At 37.3% G+C, this 22096-nt stretch overlaps 1 protein-coding gene across 1 annotated transcript in view; it reads right to left on the bottom strand.

The window, feature by feature from the left end:
• Positions 1–22096, bottom strand: part of LOC150097228 (dynein intermediate chain 3, ciliary-like) — a 177219-nt gene that overhangs the window by 130344 nt on the left and 24779 nt on the right. Inside the window, exon 2 of the mRNA XM_090407622.1 lies at positions 10634–10795. Within this exon, the coding sequence (XP_090263748.1) occupies positions 10634–10795 (162 nt within the window). The remainder of the gene's footprint in view (positions 1–10633; positions 10796–22096) is intronic.

The following is a 22096-nucleotide window of genomic DNA, read 5'->3' as shown; positions in this document are numbered from 1 at the left end:
GAATCCTGCTCTAAGAATCACAGATAGTACTTTTTCAAGTCATTTCAGCTCTCTGATAAAGAAACTACTATTTCCAATAAACAGGGAAGCTTTCTAATAAAGAAACCACTACCCTCTAATCAGGGCCAGTTTTAGACTGTTAGACACCTGCATGCTAGAGATAATTGGCCGTCCTTGAGGGTAAGGCTACGCTAGTGTTTTTTTTTTGAACATGTACAGCAGTGAATAGAACATATGCAAGAATGGTGATAGCCACATTGATGGAAAAAATTTGTACAGAACATCGCCATTCTTGTGCATATGTTCTATTCACTGCTGTACATGTTTGAAAAAAAAAAAAAGCTAGTGTAGCTGTTAAAAATAGAAAAAGTACAATGAATGTATAAATTATATCAAACAGATGCAAAATGTACAACTTTCCAAACAGATGTAATCATTACATGAGAACATTGCTCTTCTTGCTTTTTTATTTGCCTTTATTATTTGCATTTATTTATATGTTTGAAAAAAAAAAAGCTAGTGTAGCCGTTAAAAATAGAAAAAGTACAATGAATGTATAAATTATATCAAACAGATGCAAAATGTACAGCTTTCCAAACAGATGTAATCGTTACATGAGAACATTGCTCTTCTTGCTTTTTTATTTGTCAATTCATCAATAACATTTGATAAGTCTAATTTTTCAGATAAATAGTTTTCTATTGCTATCAATCCCAAATCACTAAACCTGCCTTGAGTCGTTGATGTTCTTAAATATGTTTTTATAAGTTTGAATTTCGAAAAGCTCCTTTCACCTGATGCTACACTAACGGGTAATGTGAGGAAAATTCTCAAAGCTATAAATAGATTTAGAAATGATGACATCAAGTTATTTTTTGCAATATATGTCAAATTTTTTAATGGGTCAGTTTCTGTAATGCCACTGCCACTACTAAAAGTTCTGTATGTTATCAGCTCATTGAACAGCTCAAAACCATCAATATCTTTAATATATTCACCATCTTTATTAATTTAAAGGGAAACATATAAATCAACACAAGATTTTTTAATTTTTTATTCGGTCATTTCTCTGAATTCACAAAGATTTAAATACATTAGTACATTCATTCAGAATTATAAATCTTTCCTTAATGGAATTTAATGCAGCATCAACAATTACTAGATAAAATTGTATTCTAAACATACATACATCTTCAAGGCCCACCCTTCCTAATTGGGTTGTGGGGGCAATGGCTGCAAGAGGAACTTCCAGTGGTCATGATCCTCTGCCACCAAGCTCAGGTGTTCTGGTGGGATTCCCAAACGTGTCCACCCAAGGTTTTGGATATAATCTATCCAGTGAGTCTTTGGCCTTCCACGTGGCCTCCCACCCTCTGGCTTGGCAAAGAGGGCCTGCTGAGGAAGCCTCTCTTGTGGCATTCTGACCAGGTGCCCGTACCAACGTAACTGTGATCTCTCAACACGGAGAAGCAGCGGTTGAGTATTGAGGGTTTCCCGAATTGCAGAGCTTCTGACTCTGTCGAGTCTTGTCAGCCCCACAACCCCTCGAAGGAACCTAATTTCAGCCGCTTGGATTCGTGTCCACATTCTTTCGGTCATTACCCAACGCTGATGACCATAGGTGAGGATGGGGACATAGACTGTATTGAAGACAGCCAGCTTTGCCCTCTGGCTTAACTCCTGCTTCAATACTACCGAACGGCCAAGCTCCTGCAATATTGAGCTTGCTAAGCCAATTCGAGTATCTAGCTCTACATCCTATTTTCCATCATTCGTGAATATGGACCCAAGGTATTTAAACTTCTCCACATGCCTCATTGGGACTCCACTTACATTTACAGTGCAGTGGGATGGTTGTCTTGAGACCACAAATGTTTCAGTTTTGGCCACACTGATCTTCATTCCGGCGTCTGCACAAACAGCTACAAACCTATCCAGGGTCTGCTGGAGGTCATCGGTGGAAGAGCTAAGCAGAACTAGGTCATCTGCAAAAAGCAGATGTCCAATGCTACATCTTCCAATTCTGACACACTCACTGCCTCGGCTGTGCCTATCAATCCAGTCCATAAATATTATGAAAAGGAGGGGTGACAGAACACACCCTTGGTGGAGGCCAACGGAGACTGTGAAAGGTTCAGACTTTGTGCTGTTTACCCTGACACAAAACTCTGCGCATTCATACAGGGACTTGATGGCAGCTAATAGTTGACCATCCACTCCATACTCCTGTACTACTTGCCAAAGCTTATCCCAAGGAACCCGGTCATATGCCTTCTCCAAGTCCACAAAACATGTGTAGACATTCTTGGCATATTCCCAAGATTTCTCAAAGACTTGCCTTAAAGTGAAGATTTGGTCAGTTGTGCTTCTACCAGGACAAAAGCCACATTGTTCTTCCTGGAACTTTGACTCAACTATGCTCCTGCACCGTCTTTCCAAGCACTTAGCATACACTTTCCCAGGCAGGCTGAGCAGAGAGATGCCACGATAATTACTGCAATCCTTCTGGTCTCCCTTCTTAAAGACTGGTATTATTATGTCTGTCTGCCATTGCTTTGGTGCTCGCCCAGATATCCAAGCAGCCTGACACACTCGAGTCAGCCAGAGAACACCATCTCGATTTAAGGCTTTTAGCATTTTGGGCCAAATTTCATCATCGCCAGCAGCCTTGCCCGATTTTAGTGATTTTATCGCTAAATGGACCTCTTCTGCTGTGAGACTAGTCATTGCCCCGATCTGCACCTCTTGGATGTCCACAACTGCTGGGCCACCTGGGTTAAGAAGGCTCTCAAAGTATTCCCTCCATCTGTGGAGGATATCCTTCTCGGTTGTTAAAAGTGCACCATCAGAGGCCCTTGCTGTGCACGATTTCCTTCGTCGAAGGTGGTGGATGGTCTGCCAGAATACTTTGTTTGCATTTGCATAGGATGAGTCTAATCTTTCTCCAAAGGATTCCCAAGCCTTCTGCTTTGCTGTCTTTACTGCCTTAGCAGCAGCTTTTCATGCCTCAGCATACTGCACACGCATCTCAGGTGACCTGACTCTAAGCCATGTTAGGTAGGACTTCTTTTTTGCCCGGACAGTTTTTCGGACTTCTTGGTTCCACCAAGGTGTCCTTTTCTCACTGCCCGTTGCCATGCTGAGCCGCTTTCTGCCACACCATGAGAGTGTAGAGGCAGTGACAGCTGTTCTGAACAGCTTCCACTCTGCCTCAACATCTGCAGTATGCTTGGGAATCTCTTTGAACCTGGAGGAAATGTCATCTGCAAAATTCTTCCTCACAGCCTCATTTTCCAATGTCTCCCATTTCATGTGGTATACCTGCTTAGGCCTACCAGCATTGATGGTAGCATCTGGTTTCTGAAGCCGTAGAGTGCACACAACAAGGTGGTGGTCAGCTGACAGTTCTGCCCCTCTTCTCACACGAACGTCAAACACTGAGGAAAATAGGTCTGCTGAGACTATAAAGAAGTCAATCAGAGACCTTTGTTCTAGTGTATCCCTGTACCAGGTATACTTATGGACTTCTCGGTGCTGGAAGAAGGTATTCATTATGGACAAGCTGTTAGTACAGCAGAAGTCCAATAATTTCAACCTATTCGCGTTAAGGTCAGGGGCACCGTTCCTCCCAACTACACCAGTGCATATCTGGTCATCTGTTCCAACATGTGCATTGAAGTCACCCATTAGCAGGACTGATTCCATGTCTGCTGCCCTGTCAAAAGCAGCATCCACTTCCTCTAGGAAGGCAGAGTATTCTGACTCCAGATCAGGTGCATAGGCTTGCACCACAGCCAAATGATGATTTTTCATCTGAAGCCTTAACAAACATACCCATCCCCCCCCCCCCCAATGGGATCCACTCATCAACACAGTCTGACAGCTGGGGGCTTGTGAGTATCCCCACACCCACCTAAGCAGACACTGTCGGGCTCACACCAGAGTAGTAGAGCTTCCACCCCTTATCCAGGTCGACAGTTCCAGAGCCTGTCCTCTTGGTTGAAGAAAACCTGACTAAATCTAGCTGGTAGCGCTTGGCTTCCTCAACCAGTTCCAACTCCTTCCCTGTCAGAAAGATGTTGTTCCAGTTGCCTAAAGCCATAATCTGGGGCCGTTGTCATTTCCGTCCTTTTGCCGAACCATTTCTTTGCGCTGTCCCTAAACACCTCCCCAAATGGGTAGCGAGCCCATTGATGAAGTTTCCTCTAGCAGAGTGCTGAGGAGTGGTGTCTAAGGGAGACTGTAACATATTTTTTGAACAGGTCCCTTGGTAACCCGCGTGACGGACGATGCAGTATGAACATTTTTTGATGACCTGATCATGTTACAGTGTTTGATAATGTTCTGTTAGCACAAGACGAAATGACACAGAAAAATAGGAAAGATTCCCCTCGAATACTCTAATAGCATTCAGGGGAAGGAGCAAGAAGAGAAGAAAGAAAGAAGCAAGGGAGGAAGAGGAGGGACCAGTCTACAGATAATATAACAGATGTATATTACATGAAGTAAGGCATGGTCCAGCATCAGGTACCTCAGGTTTGCCACACCCGTACTCACTAAAGTGAGCCCCTGAGGAAATTCTAAACAATTCTTTTGAATTTTTTATTTCTTCATCAAGTTCATCTGGACTTTCATAATCTAAGTGGTGAACTTTAGTTCTGTTCCTTACAACTGGAAATTTGAATACTACATTTACTTCTTTAGCTAAAATGTCTGTGTTGTTAATATAAGTATTAAATTCTTCATTGCATTTGGCTGCCCTTAAAAATTTAACGAGCTAACCCAAAACATTAAGAGATTCATTTATATTAGATTCGGGAGACTGCAACATTTTGCTTACGACATCAATTATTGACAGAATATCATTCCATATAACAATTGAGCAAATGAACTTGAAAGAAGCAATCTGATCGAACACTGAGCTGTATGCTTTGTTTTCATGTCTCTGGAATTATCAGCTAATATATCATTTAAACTTTTTAAGACTTCACTTAATTGCAATCTGAGAGGTCGCACCACTTTTATTCTGCTCTCCCATCTTGTATCACTTACAGGCTTTAGTGTCAATTTAGGAATATTACTTTTTAGTATATCCAATCTATAAGGGGATGCAGAGAAAAATGTATACAATTCTTGGATAATGTTAAAAAAATTGACTGTTTCAAATGTTTTTTTGGCAGCATCGTTTACAACAAGATTTAAAGAATGAGATGCACAAGGTACAAACAAGGCTCTAGGATTTATATTCCTAATTTTGTTCTGCAAACCATTATGTTTGCCATGCATATTGGCTCCATTACCATACCCCATGTCCACGCATATTTTAAATATCTAACTCATAATCTATCAAGAGTCCACCTAAAATATAATTACATAAACCTTCCCCTGTAGTGTCTGAAACTGGATAAAATCCAAGAAATAATTCTTGAATTGTAATGTCAGAACTGTCAATATTTACAATTCTTACTACAAATGATATTTGTTCAATGTGACTGGCATCTGGAGTGCAGTCAAGAATTATAGAAAAATATTTCACCTTTTTTTACAAATTCCTTAATTTTTGATTTAATGCTGTTTGCTAAAACAGATATAATTTCATTTTGAAAAGAATGGCCTAAGTAATGGGGTATACAATTTCTAGAACTTTGAGATTCTGTTATGTTATTTACATGCTGTGAAATAATAGTGTCAAATTTTGCCAACATTTCAACAGCCTTTAAAAAATTTCCATTATTTGCTTCATATAATTTATTATTTGTACCTCTGAAATCTAAACACTGCCCTGCGAAAAATTGTACAATTGCACTGATTCTTTTGATGATGGCAGACCATCGTCTTTTTCAGATTCAAAATACAGTTGCTGTTCTTTATCAATTGTACATTTGTTGTCAGGGCTTGTTTTTAATTCATACCACTCTTTACAATTTTGCATATGTTCTACACTCATTTCATGTCGTGATAAATTAGTGGCCAAATGTCGCCAATCTGAAAACACCTGACTATCTGTTAATTTGTTTTTCTTTAAAGCAAACAGCTTACAACAAAAGCAAAATACACTATTGGATTTTTCAGAATAGATTAACCAAGTTCTTTGAACTTTTTCACCATTAGGTAAGAGTCTTACAAACTGTGACGTGGAAAATGATCTTCCATTGTTATCTTTAATAAAGTTTATATTTTGAGGTGTTACAGGTCCCTTATGAATTATGAGTTCTAATAACTGATTATTAACAATAGACGGCCAGGTACAAGGATCCCCTAAATCACATTCTGTTGTGAATTCAGCACAATTACCATAAGGCCTACTTTGTAAATTATCCCTACAGCTTGATTTCGGTGTTGACTTTTCCTCCTGGCACAGTTCTGAACAAAATTCAAACTTTTCATTTGATTTTTCACACTCCACTTTGATTTTGCCCTTACTGTCTGGAAAAGGTTCTGAAGTGATTGATGTTGTTGAATTATCTTTGTCTAACTTTACATATTTCAGTATGGACCCTCATAATTTTTCCTTTTCCTTATCACTTTCATTCTTTCTTTTGCGATAAAAAGTACCAGAGACAGACGTTTAGTTTTCCTATCCAACATATCTAAATATATAATAAAAAACATTAATAATAATGGTAATAATAATAATAATAAGCACAAATTATTTTTTCTCTTTTTGAATGAATAAATAAATGTTGTAATGACCCAAACTGACTTAAGCCTTTCTGTACAGGTTCCGAAAAAACTCCGATCTGTCCATCCATCTGTCTGTCTGTCAGGTCTATCTGAAATATGGTAGTATATTTTATAACAGGTACTAGAAAAAAAACAAAAAATTGTACTTCCATTTTTTTCCCAATTATGTATATTTAGTAGCAAAAAACTAGGCCAAAACTAGTTCACTTGAATGAACATTCCTTGTTGAGTGAAGTTTTTAAAGAGATAGAGAATGAAACCCAAAGAAGATATTCGAAGTTAGCACTGCTATAACTTTTAACAATATTACATTCCTATTTCATCGCCAATATTTTAAAATTAACTATAGGCTATATCGAATTTATTCCATCGGCCACCTGCATGCAAGCACGCCATGCACACCTATTAGAACCGGCCCTGCCTCTAATACTGGTGAGTTCACAAGCAATGAAAATCAACTATCACCTAAAAATGTTCCAATCCATGCCACAGTAGGATTAAAATCCAAAGCTGATTGAAGAATGATTCTCTATTCACTCAGTAATCCATGCGTGAAAATTTCTCCTACTCTCCTCTAAATCTGTGGAAGCATATGCAGCAGCAATGCAACATCTGTCCACATTTGAACTTCAAACTTACAGCTCAAATTTTTCTCTACCTTTCTTCATCCTCTCTACTGCTGTTCTTTGGCATAGCCTCCTCTCTTATGTATTTCCTTAAGAGTATATAACCTGCAGACCTTCAAATCCAATGTTAATAAGCTTCTTCTTTTTCCATCCACTCTACTAATATATTATGGTTTAAACAACCTCTTGTATGTGAGGTTACCTTGTGTGTATATATTAATTTTAAAAAAAATATATACACACAAGCTGTTTCATAAAGATGCGACTGATTGCAAATGCTTTATTCTCTAACGTCACCTGAAAAGTAAAAAAATGAGAGATCATAAAACAGATGGAGCTATCAAATTTCTTAAAGTAGTCTGTAACACTCTCAGCACTTCTTCCATGATTTAACACATTCACAGAAAGAACAAGATAAACTGCATCATGTTGTACTTGCTCATGGGACAGGATGTGAAAGCAGTTTGTGCTTTTAGTTAGCACAAATGAGCAAACACAGAACAAATCAATATGCTTATGCTTAGGTATTATTGTTATTATTATTATTTTATGGGATCTTCATGGAGTCTGGAGACTCATCGTGGGAGACACTCAAATTAACCATTCTACACACAAATCCTATCATACCTCTCCTTGAATCCATTCACCATCAGGGAACTCACAACCAATTCTGGCAATTCATTCCACTCACTCACCACTCTCCATGCAAAAAATTTGGTCCTCATATATTGAAAAATTTCACTTGCATCAATTTTATAAAACTCCTTTAATATCTTAAAAGTTTCTATCATGTCTCACTCTTTTCTGCCTTTCAACTACACTTTGTAACCCACAAACCTTCAGCCTATCCTCGTAAGAAGTATTCCACAGACTGTTGCCATCTTGGTTACTCATCACTGACTCCTTTCTACCACTTCCTGGTAATAAGAAGGTAATATCTTTTTTTTCTACTTGTGTATGATTAAATATATGACTTCTACATTTATTTAACTTTGGTATCTTCTTGGATCTGGCTCTACTGATGAGACCTCAATAAAGGTCTGAACTAGTCTGAGTTGTGATCTTTCCATGTTTTTGCATTATGGAATACTAAGGCAATTGATGTGAAGATGACAGCATCTATATAAAAGCATACTAATTGTGAAGTTACTTCATGTTTATACTTGAGTATAGGATTAAAACAAGAAGATCATTTCATGCCAAGTATAATATGCAAATCAATATGCATACTTTCCAGAGAAACCAAAGCAATGTAGAAGGGGTAAAATTATTGGTTTTAGGCTATATAACTAATTAAGATGGACTATATTATTATTAAGAAAGTTCATGAATGGTATATTTAAATTGCTAAATGTGTTGTGACTGTGTTTATTAAATGTGTTTCATCTACATTAATGAGAAATGAACCATTTAAACACCATACTAATGCAACCCCTCATATACACACTCATACACAGACATAAACACAATACTGCACAGCAAAACAAAAGAAGGAGAAGTTTTATTAAAGTGCTAAATACAATACAACTTCCTAACATCTATTTTAAAATAATGGATAAGGGAAATTAATCCTGATAATTGTCAGCCTGGTTGGCCGAGTGGTTAGCATATCCACTCTCCAACCAAGCTGCGGGTTTGAATCCTGCCATGAACATAAATGTTTTTATTATTATTATTATTATTCGTGACACTTCCAAGGAGTCCCAAGACTCATCGTGGGAGGATAACTACAACTGTCTCAACCACTACACCGAACCTCTACTACGAATCATCTCCATCAACGCCATCTACCGCCCACCACCACTACCACAACTAGTATTTTTTATCTGTAAATTGCATGTTCTGAAGGGCCGATTTGTCTGTATGCAGGATGAAAAACTCAAGTTTCCGGGAGAAAAAACCCTGCTACCTCCTTTGTGATTGTCTCTGGAAATACTAGTGGTGGTGGTCAGCGGTAGATGGCGGTTGGTGTAGTTGCGGACAGTTTGTTGATTGAGCGGTGGAGACGGAGTTCCAAAACAGGTGCCCTCCCTCGATGATTCTTTGGACTCCCTGGAGGTGTCAAAATAATAATAATAATAATTTTCTAAAATTATTATTCTATTGCTCAAAGAAAGAACTTCTTTTAGTTTTTGGAGTGTATTTCCAAGAAACACTCACTAATATTTTATTTATTTTTATTTTTTGGAAATCAGCCAGGATAGAATAGCAGATATAAGAAATCATGAAGCTTTCATGCAAAATCTGCATTTCCAAACCTGTTACCAGTAACTTTAATGCATAACTTATATGATATATTATATTACATGATTTAAAATTTGAATTAATGGCAAACGAAATCAAAGAAAGTATTTGATTATTTTATAAATGCAGCAATGAGTATTATGTGTTTGTATTTTCTGTAATGTTTTATTGTATTTTCAGTGACTGTATGAGAGACAGGAATGGTAACTCCTGTCTCTCATATATTTAACTTCTGCATTTACCATCTTTCTGTAAGATCATTGTAAGTTCAATGCCTTCATTGATAATTAGAACACACATGCAAATTTTTCTTTCCACCAAATTCACATCCCAACTTCCCCTTTCCTGAATAACATTTAATTAAATTAAAAAATATAAAAGCTGTTGCAGTAGTTCATAATTATATGAAGTGCTATTTCAATGTTGCTAAAGTTAAGCAGTGGGGGAACTTGTCGATTGTAGCAATTTCTTTGCTTTCTTTTGCTATTTTCATTGGACACAGAAACCAAACCATTTATGTTAGGGACAAACTTCTAAAAGTAAATAAAAATATTGTATCTTGGTGTATGTATGATTGCATAATAACTGAATACAGGCCTCAAGACTTCAAATTCCATCTAATTTTTTAAGTAGTGCATTATAAAAGTAACACTGATAGTTAAGGTTGCATATTTGTAAGCTATCTAGTCAATAATAAGTTTAGTTTAATCCTTTATCCAAGTGTGTGCAAACAAAGTTTGCACCTGAAAGTATCTTCAGGATTGAGCTAAGGTGGTGCAACTGAGCTATAGTAGTGCATTCAGGTGCAAACTTTATTTGCTCACACTTGGATAAAGGATTAAACTAAACTTATTATAGACTTTTAAACTTATTATATAAACTTATTATATCAATCTTTAAACTTCTGAATTTCAAATTCATTTATTTAGCTGTGTAATAAGAATGTATCTAAAATATCCTTTATTTCTCTAAATTACCACCTTATGATAAATATATACATATTGGAGATATCAATTTGCAGCATAAAAATATTTTAGGAAATTAGTCAATCTAGAATGTATAAAACAGAAATTACTCACAACACCTAGCCTTCCTATAGCAGTACCAAAATATTCATCTTTTTCTATTTTCTTTCTATATCTTGCTACCTGATCTTCATCTGCAGGATTAATATCAGTAGGCCATCCTCCTTCTTTGTGATTCATACCACGTGCAACAGTCTGACGACTCTCTGTATTCACCTATTACAAGTGTAAAAGCAAATATTATTATAATAATTATTATTATTAAGATTATTATTATTATTATTCAAGGAGTCAGGAACTCATTGAGAGGCCATACTATTTGCCCAGTTCTTGAATTCATTCATGCTGCTTGCATACACAACATCTAAAGAAAATCCATTCCAATCATGCACTACCCCATGAGAGAAAAATCTAAACCTAACCCCTTTCTTGACAGCATTAATTCTCAACTTTCATGGATGTCTTCACGTCCTTTCCCCACCCTCCATAAAATGAAAAATTCCATCTACTGAAATTCTGTATAACCCTTTCAGAAGTTTGTGAGTCTCAATCATATCACCCCCTTTCATCTGTTTGTTAGTATCTGCAGCCTAAAAATTCTCAATGTGTCTTCAAAATCAGTATTTCACAATCCTGACATCATTTCCGACACTCTCCTTTGTACTCTCTTCACTGTATCAGAATCACCACGGAAACCAAGAAACCAGACCTGCGTACCATTATTCTCTGAGTTGGACTTACAATTTTTGCTATATGACCCTTGAGCTTCAACTTCCTGTCTACTAAAACTCCAAGATCCCTAGTCTCATCAGTTTCTTTAAGCATAATCCTACCAATATAATACAACATTGGATATCTAATCGCACCAAAGTGACCTGACATTTATTAACATTGAAATGGCAGTCATTTTCACATGCCCACAATTCCAACCTATTCAGATCATTCTCCAAGTACTTCATATCAGCAACACTCCTGATCACTCTACCTATCTTTGCATCATCAGCAAATAACTATGTCGCATGTCAAATCCTCCCCAATGTCATTAATGTACAAATTGAATAACAATGGAGCAAGGACTGATCCTTGAGGCACACTACTCATTACCGTGAGTCTTGCAGATTCAAACTCCCCCATATATGACGTTTTGATACCTGTCAGCTAGTCATCTTCTTATCCATGCCAATAGTTTATAATCCAATCCTATATTCTATAATTTATGCAACAGTCTTCCATGCTATATTCTCTCAAAAGCCTTAGCAAAATCCAAAAGTATTATAGTGTATCCATTCCCCTTCTCTAATTCAATGGTAACAATATTATAGAATGTGAGCAAGTTGCCAAAACATGACCTTCCTTTAGTAAACCCATGCTGTTGGTTGCAAAGTAGACATTCTCTGTCAACCTATTTCTGAATGCGAGCTCTAACCAACTTTTCCAAAATGAAGATTTTGGAAAAGTTGGTTAGGTTAGATACTGATACGTAGGAACTTTTGCACATGATGTTTCTTTAAAATAAATGCTTGTTTTCTAAGCTTTTTATTTATTATTACGGGCAACTCCAAGGGGTCCCTAAACATCATGTCAAGAACTATTCAGCATTCGCACATTATCTATCATACTCTGCTTTGAACTCATTCACAGTCATGGCACCCACAACAGTGTCCAAGTAAAAAACCTAGTTCTAACACCCTTGCTAACTACACTCTTGCTCAGTTTCCACAGATGGCCCCTAGTTCTCCCACCACTAGACATGTTCTGAAAAATTTCCTCTGAATTAATTTTGTAAAAACCCCTCAGTAATTTGAATGTCTCAATCATATCACCCCTTTTCTGCCTATCAACCAATTTCTGTAACCCACAGATCTTCAACCTGTTCTCATAAGGTTCATCCCATAGACCAGCTACCATCTTGGTCACTCATCTCTGGATCCTCTCTACCTCCTCCCCATCACAAGAAACTCTGGTTCCCAGATCTACACACAGTAGTAAAGATGGGGGTCTTATCAAGGCTCAATAAAGAGGAACAATAACCTCCTTGTCTCTGCTCCTCAAAGTATTTTCAGTAACCAAGTGATCTGATTTAGCCACTTTTGCTATGTGCACCCTAAACTTCAACTCCCTATCCACCAACACTCCCAAATCTAATCTCTGGCTTCGTCAATTTCCTGGAGTATAGTTCCACCAATGTGGTATACTACCGCTAATCTTTTCACTCCAAAATGCGTAATCTTACACTTTGCCACATTAAACTGATATCCATTCTCCTTAGCCCAGTCTGCCAATCTAACCAAATCATTGTGCAAAATTTTGACATCATGTGTATTCACTATTCAGTTCCTTTCATTTCCTTTCCTAATATCATTAATGAACCAACTAAATAGCAATGGTCCAAGAACCCTGTGGCACACCATTAGTCATAGGTCTTCTTTTGGACTCTATTCCTGAATAAACTACTCTCTGATATCTCTCCATCAACCACCCTCCTACCCATCTCACCAACTCTATATCTATCCCCATGTGCTATAGTTTACTGATTAGAATTCCATGTGGTGTTCTGTCAAAGGCCTTAGCAAAGTCCAGCAGTATCAGTGGGTTTACACTGATACTGCTGGACTTTGCTAAGGTCTTTATTATTAAACATGAGAAAGTTACTGAGGCATGATCTACCCTTCACAAGCAAATGCTGCCCCCCCCATACAGTATCCTATTTCCATCTATCCATTCCTGAATTTTGCTCTTGACTAACCTCTTCAATGCCTTGACTTTGGTTGATCAGTTGGTAATTTGCAAAAGCAGTCTTGGAGCCTTCTTTATGCAATGGAACTATTCTCCCCCCTCTTTCCACCCGCTCGGGACTAACCCAGAGCTGAGACTTAAATTAAACAATATGGTTTAATTGACATTGACAATTCCTTTGCCACTTCACATAAGACTCGAGCTGGTATACCACCCAATCCCACAGATGTATTCACATTAAGGTTCTGTAATATACTATTCACTTCTATTTCATTCACCTCAATTCCCGCCATTGGTTCCTCTCATTCCTGCAATATCAACTGCCTGGATGATATACTCTTGCAAAGTGTTTGCTTAGTAATTCTACTATTCTGACTGGATCAGCATTCCTTAAAATCATTCTGCTGTATACAAGAAACAATCATTTTCTTTTATTTGCAGCATATCGAAAGAACTGTTTGGTATTCTCTTTAGCTTGCATGGCTAATTTCCTTACATAATCTGTTTTTGCTTTTCTTACCATATTATTTACCCTTCAAGCCTGTGCTTTGTACTGTTCGTGTGCCTGCAGGTAACCTTTCTCCTTAAATTCCTTCAACAATTGTTTATTTTTTTGTAGCTCAAGCTTAATGGTGTTATTCATCCATTTAACTCCCACTTGATTTACTCTCTGGAGTCTAGGTATGCAGTCAGACATTACCTCCCTCAAACACTCCATTACCACTTCCCATGCACTATCAACATCCAGCCGTTACAGTTTTACATGCCATGGCACTGATCCAAGCAATCTCCTAAGCTTGTCATACTTACCAGCCCAGTAATTCCACATACACCCTGTCTTAACTGAAAATTCCACACATTTAGCCATCTTCCAGGTCAAAACCTTATGATCACTGTGACCAAATTGGTGGCAACATGGTAATATTCGTTATAGTTAAATTCTCAGATGCAATTACTATATTGAGCACTCTCAAACTCCTAGTATATTCCATTACATGCTGTCTTAGGTAATTATCCCTTAATAACTGCATAAAATCCATTTCCTTCTTTCCATGTGTCCTCTCCTCCTCCTTTCAATTCAATGTTACTACAGTTGAAATTCCCCATAATAATTACCTGTTCTCCACTCATTGAGTCTATTTGCTGATGCATACTATCTCCATCATCGATTCCATCACCTCGTCTATAGCAGCACCCAACTGTATATTTTGTTCTGCAGGCCACAATCTCACACCAGATTGCCTCAAATGTACTATTTTCACAATCCTGAAGTTAAACCTATTCCCTTTGGCTGCAGTTCATCAGCTATCATCAATAACACTCCTCCTCCCATTCTTTTCTCTCTATCTTTCCTGAACACACTATACCCTTCAAATTCTATCCCACTAACTATATCATCTTGTGTTAGGCCATGTCTCACTAATGCCAATAACCTGTGGCCAGGAAGAGCCAACCAAGGCCAAAAATTCCTACCGCTTGTTCCTAATACTCCTGGCATTAGTGTATATAAACTACAAAAGCCTCCTAGTCCCACCCCTATCTTGACACCTTATACTAACTATCCCATTCTGGTTTGTTATCCCTTGTATTAACTCAGGCATATTATATACATTCTTACACTCAACCACCTCATTGAAGTCTGCATATCCACTCAACAGATCCGCACCCCCCCCCAAAGCTCTAGTTTCACTTCATTCAACAATCTCTGAACACCAAATCCATTCAGATGTAAACCATTTAACAAAACACATGTATAAAAGTAAAAAATTTAAATCATGGTACAGGATCACATACACCTATATTAATGCAGTACTACTCAATTCAAAATTGTTATTATTACGTGATACCTCCAAGGTGTCCAAAGACTATGAAGGGAGGGCACCTACTCTCCATCTCTCTATCTGTACCACTTAATCCACCAACTACAGCAAACTGTCACTACCATCATCACCTATACCATCTACTGCCCACTACCACTAGTATTTTTTGTTTGTAAATTGCATGTGTTTTTCAAGGCTGATTTGTCTGTATGTGGGATGAAAAACCCAAGTTTCTGGGAGAAAAAACTCTGCAACCTCCATATGAGATCAGCTAAGTCACCTTCAATTGAAAAAAAAACCCATATAAAGATTCCTCTCATCATAACGAGAATCAAACTTAAGCCTTTTCCAATCAAAGGGTGCAGTGTACTGTCATTCTTCCAGTTGTGCTATGAAGGCGCTTTTCCATTTTATTTTCCTGTTTTCCATCTCCAATTGGTTAGTTTTCAGCAATCACTATTTGTACCTTTTTTTTTGACAAACTCTTATTTTCTTCCAGTTTCTATCATCTTGTTTTCATGATCCCCCTCACCCCTTTTACTGCCACTTATCAGAATAGAGAATGGCTTCTCAAATTCTCATAGTTAGATAGCACAGGATATTGTTGGGGCTTAGGCCTCTTCTGGCCCTACATATGAAACAATAAGCACTGTTTTCAGTGTGAAGTTAGGAAATGTGGTACTGTTTTCAGTGCAAAGTCAGGAAAATTTTAAAAAAATTACAACCTTTTGTGGTTGGGATTCACAAAAAAATAAGTAATAAATAAATTAAAATAATAACCTTACTACATTCATTACATCTTAGGATTTGAACAAAGGCCTTTGTCTCCATTCCTTGTCCAAAGCATTTCACCAAGCAAAATTTCTTGTGGAATGGTTGGAGTGTGGCAATTACTGATTAAGTAAAAAGTTTCCAAGTAATGTATAAGTTGGCTTAAAAGTAATGAGTCAAAATATTTTATGGCAATCCCATTAAAAAAATAATTGTAAGCTTATAGCATCCATGAACAGGCTGGTGATTTGTTAATCCACTAGTCCTGTTTCCAAGACCAACTGTGTGACTTTTTCAAGCAATTTCATGTCTCCATTCTGCAGGGTAATAGTCTCATTTATGCTCAGATATGGTCACCTGGGATCAGAGTTGATGAGACAATTAAAAAGATCTACTAGCAGGTGGCTACCAAGATAATAAGTGAACTATGAAGTTGATTATATGAGGAGAAACAATTGAAGATTCAGTAACAGATGGCAATATGTAAGAGTAAGAGAGAGGCAATATGATAGCAACAACAACAACAAAAAAGTAGACCCAAGCCAGAGTTTCCAGTTCATGGCAAGTGGGATCTGGAGAAAATTTGTGGTATGGGTTGCCAGTAGCTATGAGTGCATTTTTGGTAAATGCTGTGAATATGATATTTAGGTGCTATGTGACTTGGAAGAGTTTCTCCCTCAGTTCTCAAGAATTTAGAGAGAGAATCAACTCACTCGATTAGCCTGTATAATAATAATAATGATACAGGATAACAATCACTTACCATATAAAGGCATTCATAATCTGTGCCACAGTGAGATTAAACTCTACAAATCTAGGCTAGTTTTGGTAAGTTATATAATAGCACATGAGGAGAGTTATATAATAGCACCAAAATGATAATCTAATGAAATCAATGCAAGCCTGGTTGGCTGAGTGGCTAGCGTATCCACTCTCCAGTCAAAAGGCTGCAGGTTCGAATCTCGCTGTGGACATGGATGTTTGTGATTGTGAAAATACTAGTGGTGGTAGTCGGCAGTAGATGGAGTTGGTATGATGAAGGTAGTTGCAGTTGGTGATGAGTCTTTGGACTCTTTGGATGTGTTATGTAATAATAATAATAATAATATTATTATTATTATAAAAATTCTGAAAAAAGACATCTTTAAATGTCTTGATATGGTCTGTTATGTAAAACTTCTAGAATGTAGCAGCAAAACATTATGCAGAGGAGTTATGTCATTATGCAGAAGTGTACATTTGTCAGTATATCCGTCCAGGCACTGAAAACTAAACTCTAAGCCTAAGCCAAGGAAAAAAATTGTTTCAGACCATTACACTTCCACCACCAAATTTCATAGTTAGATGATGCATTCAAGCATAATGTGTTATCTAGGCATCTACAACACTCACAGTTCCCTATCAAATCTGAAAACAGTGTATCATGAATCATTACTCCATGTCACATACTCAATGCTATACAGAGTTTACAGTTGATTGCTTGACTAATGCAAAACTTAATGGATTGGTAACATGCAATATATGACCTCTTCCAGCCAAGTGAACCACACAAAATATGGCAATTGTCACTTCATGTCTTCAATAAGCAGGATGGTGGCATTTCACCAGGTAATGAAAGTCATCTGCCACATAGGGTTCTAGTTGGCATTCCTCCAACTTGGGAAGGTATGCTTTTAAGATGTCAGCCTTTTGTCATGTTTGTAGAAAGAGGCCATACCATCTTAAAAGCATATCTTCACAATTTGAAGGAATGTCAAATTATGTGCGAGATGACTTTTATTGCCCGGTGAAACACCACCACCTTGTTTATCAAAAGTAAGAAGTGACAATTGCCATATTTCATATCTAAAGTATGGTTTCCAGTTTCAGTCCCCTTCCTTTCTTCATACATATAGTGCAGGTGACAGCCTTGCTAGGCCCACTATCCAAATTTAATAATTCAACTAGGGAACAACTTTCTCCACTTGATGATACATCAGTAAAGCAATTTCTACAGGCTGGCTACCAGACAATAACAGAACATTAAACCTGTCAGCAATGCTTTAGGAAGCATCCCAATCAGCGGGAAAATAATTCTGCAGCTGCTTATTATACTATAAATTAAAGATGCCAAGAAATTATATTCTTGGTTTAATCCTTTATCCAAGTGCAAGCAAACAAAGTTTGAGTGTGAAGTCACTTCACGACTGGGCTACTTGTATATAGAGACTAATGCTTCACATCAATTGCCATAGTATCTCACAATGCAATGCACATATCCTTATGGACATGAGTAATGCTATGCATTATGGTAAGGACCACTACTCAGACTATTTTGACCTTTATTGAGGACCCATGAGTGGGAGCCAGTCTTGCAAAGCACACATTCCGAAAGTATGTGAAGTCATTAGCCTCCATATACAAGTAGCCCAGTCGTGAAGAGACTTCATGAGCAAATATTTTTTGTTTACACTTGGGTAAAGGATTAAACCAAGAATATAATTTTTTGCCATCTTTAATTTATAGATTGGAGACTAGGCATTCATGCATAAGAGTTGTGTCCACAAGTCCTGCATACAGCTACTGCATAGCTCTCTAAATTTCTAAATATTCCAGCACTATGATAGACAGCATAAAAAATTGTGGTGTGACTGAGGTTAAAAAAATCTATCATGAAAATCAGCAAAAAATTAAAAAAATATCAGAAATGCAACAACAACAAATCACTTACAAACAATGCACACATTACCAACATCTAGGGGGGGGGGGGAGATACCTTCCATAAGAAAGGTGAAACGTGTGCATTTGTTAGATCCTGCATGCGTTGGAAAAAGAGAATATAAATGAGTAAAAGAAGAGAGGTGAGACATTATTAAAAAAATGGGGGGAATACAAGTAGAATTGTGAGAGAGAAAGCTGGCAGATATTTTGCAATTTTGGCAACCGTTTAGAAGCAACAGACTCTGCCACTGCTACTCTTTATAAGACTGTTAGGAAGCAAACAATGGCATTGTTAAGGAAGATGGCAAGTATGGAAGTTGACACATGAGTGTAACAATGGATCAAGAATGAAAGAAGGAAGTGCCTTTGTGAACAATTCTTGTTTTCCAAAGTTAACTTAAGTAGGACTTTAAACCTCTATTTGTTTGTGTCTATTCTTCAAATCAATTTGCATATTGCCAGTCTGGTTGGCCGAGTGGTTAGCGCATCTGCTTTCCAGCCAAAAGGCTGTGGGTTCAAATCCTGTAGAGCATGGATATTTCTGATTGCCTGTGAAAATACAAGTGGTGGTGGCGGGTGGTAGATGGCATTGGTGTGGTTGGAGTTCATTGTAGTTGGTGGATTGAGTGGTGGAGACAAAGAGTTGTAGAGTAGGTGTGCTCCCTCGATGAGTCTTTTGAATCCCTGGAGATATCACATAATCATCATCATCATGCATATCAAGGATTTAGGCCTAGCATGGCCTGTTCCGGCCTTAGAAGTCATCGTTAAATTGTTTAAGAGGACGTCCTGGTTTTCTTTTTCCTAATGGCTTGTACTTTAAGGCTTGTTTTGGTAATCTTTCTGTTTTCATTCTTTGAACGTGTTCCATCCATTTATGTTTGTATTTTTTTAATTTTTTCTATTACTGGTTCTTGGTTTAATTCTTTCATAATTTCTTCGTTTCTTTTGTGATCAAATAGGGTATACTTTGCAGTTTTTCTCATAAACTTAATTTTTGCTGTTGTTAATCTTTGTTTGCCTTTTTGTTTTATTGTCCAGATTTCGCTTCCATACATTAAGACTGGTAGGGCTAATGTATTGTATACTTTTAGTCTGGTTTGTTTTTGAACTAAGTTTGGTTTAAATATAGAATTAATTACACCTGTTATTTTTAAATATTTTGCAATTTTTACGTTTATATCTTTTTCATATGTGATCATACATCCTAGGTAGTTAAATGAATTCATCTGTTCTAAGATCTTGTTATCTATTACTATTTTCAGATAATAATAATAATAATAATAATAATAATAATAGTAATATGCATATTAAAAGACATGACTGTAGATACCATAGATACTGTTGTGACACCAGCATATGGTGTCACAACAGTCATCATAGGAGGTCAACACAAAATCTATTATACCATTCCCATTGCTTAAACTCATCCACTAAGTGCACATTCACCATCCTTTCAGGTAATGGACTCCATGCTCCAACCACTCTCCATGGAAAAAACTTACTTTTTATCCTTTCACTCACCACTCCCTTTTGCAACTTCCAGAAATTGCCCTAATCCTTCCTCCTTCCTCACATGCTATCATATGAATAATCTCCTTAGTCTCAACATGATAATAACCCTTTAAATGCTTAAATGTCTTGATCATATCCGCCTCCACATTTTCTATCCATCAAACTTGCATTAAACTGACATTGCCATTCATTTGTCCACCTTTCCAGCCTATTCAAATCCTCTTGAAGACCAATACATCTGCACTGGTGTCCAAAAGCTAAGGACGAACTACATTTTTACTTTATATGAAAAACTTTTCATCACTATAACCAAATGTGGACATAAATTTATTGCCAGCATACTATAAATTATATTACACAAAAATGTGTTATAAATTTTATACAAATTAAATCACAATACATTTTTGTCAAAAGTTACATATTTCCTATGGATGGATTTAAGGAATTAATGTACAGTGCTTACAAAAAACTACGTGGAGAGACATTTCAGTCTCTCCACATAGTTTTTAGGAATATGTCCACCCAGTACTGCAATGCAGCTCTAACAAAGTCATACCAAGCAAAGCACCAAATGATTCAGGAATTCTTGAGGCAAACTGGTTCACTCCTCCTTCAAAACAAGGGACCTTGTTTGTTTTCTGGAGGAGAATTCTGACCAGCAATGTATCTTCCTTTTGCATCCCAAATGTGTATTGAGTAGGGGGTAGAAAGCTGGGAACCATGCTGGTGATTTGATTCGATTAATATTGTGTTGTCTGAGGTAGAGGTGAGCAAGAAAGAATATTTAGTGGAGTGTTGCAACAAACCAAGGAGCACAGAGGGTGGGGACCAGGAGATGTTTAGACAGTTGAGCTTGGCAAGTGCAAGAAGAATGATTGTTATGGGAGATTTTAATTACAGCAGCATAAACTGGGAAGAGGAAGATACATGTAACAATAAGAGAATGGAATTTTCTAGAATTCTTGAGGGACAAATGTCTTAGGCAACATGTAATAGTGGGACAAATGACAACAAGGGGTTCAAGAGTTTTGGATTTGACCATAGCATCAGAAGAGTTGATTAATAACTGAGATGACATCTCACCCACCAGTTGGAGAGAGTAACTATGTAGTTTTGACTTGGAAAATAAATAGACAAGCAGAAGTATCAAAGAGACAGGAACGTATGTGGAATTATAAGATAGGTGATTATAATAGTCTTAGATATCAACCTGGAGAAGTTTCATGGAAGGAGGAATTGGAACGCTGGGATATCATTAGTGCTTAGGAAATTGTAAAGGAATATTTGTTAGCAGCAATAGTAAGCTATATTCCACAAGTGAAGAAAAGGACACAATTTGGTGTAAAGTGAATGACAAACAATATTAAACAGGAACTGCATGTGAAAAAGAGGCTATGGAAGAGATATAAGAAGGCAGGTGAAGAGCAGATGCATGAAGAATATAAGACACAAGCCAGGAGAGTGACTAGTATGGTAAGGAAGGCAAAACTGGAATATGAGAAGAGATTGGCCCAAAGATCTAAAGAAAATCCTAGAGAATTTTTTAGCTATGTGACCAGCAGGAGGAGAAATGATTGTTGAAGAATGACATTGTGGGATAGAAATGGGAATAGAGTGGCTAATGCAGAGGACACAGTGAAAGTGTTCAATGAACACTTTATTGGAGTTGCTTAAGTTAAGGGCTATTACATCCCATATTGTTTCTTAGCCGAATAAGAAACTCAAAGAGTTTCATGCCGAATATAGTAGAAACTATATAAAGTTTGGCGATTCCAAGCATAAGCAAATACCTGGATACTGCAGCAATTGACCCTAAAGGTAGTGCAAGCTGAGGCAACTCATGTCTAAGGTGGAGCAAGCCCTGATCATTATTCTTGATATTTACCCATAATGTGAACTTAGCTCCTAGGAGCTGTATTTCTGTTCGACATTATGAGAGAAGGTCACTACCCAGACCGGTTTCAACCTTTATTGA

The sequence above is a fragment of the Typopeltis vanoorti genome, chromosome 17 (genome assembly GCF_054136105.1).
Source record: "Typopeltis vanoorti isolate ZY-2024b chromosome 17, IOZ_Tvanoo_1.0, whole genome shotgun sequence".
Lineage (NCBI taxonomy): Eukaryota > Metazoa > Arthropoda > Arachnida > Uropygi > Thelyphonidae > Typopeltis > Typopeltis vanoorti.
Note: the sequence above shows the minus strand (reverse complement) of the source record. Positions and strands in the feature narration are given on the sequence as shown.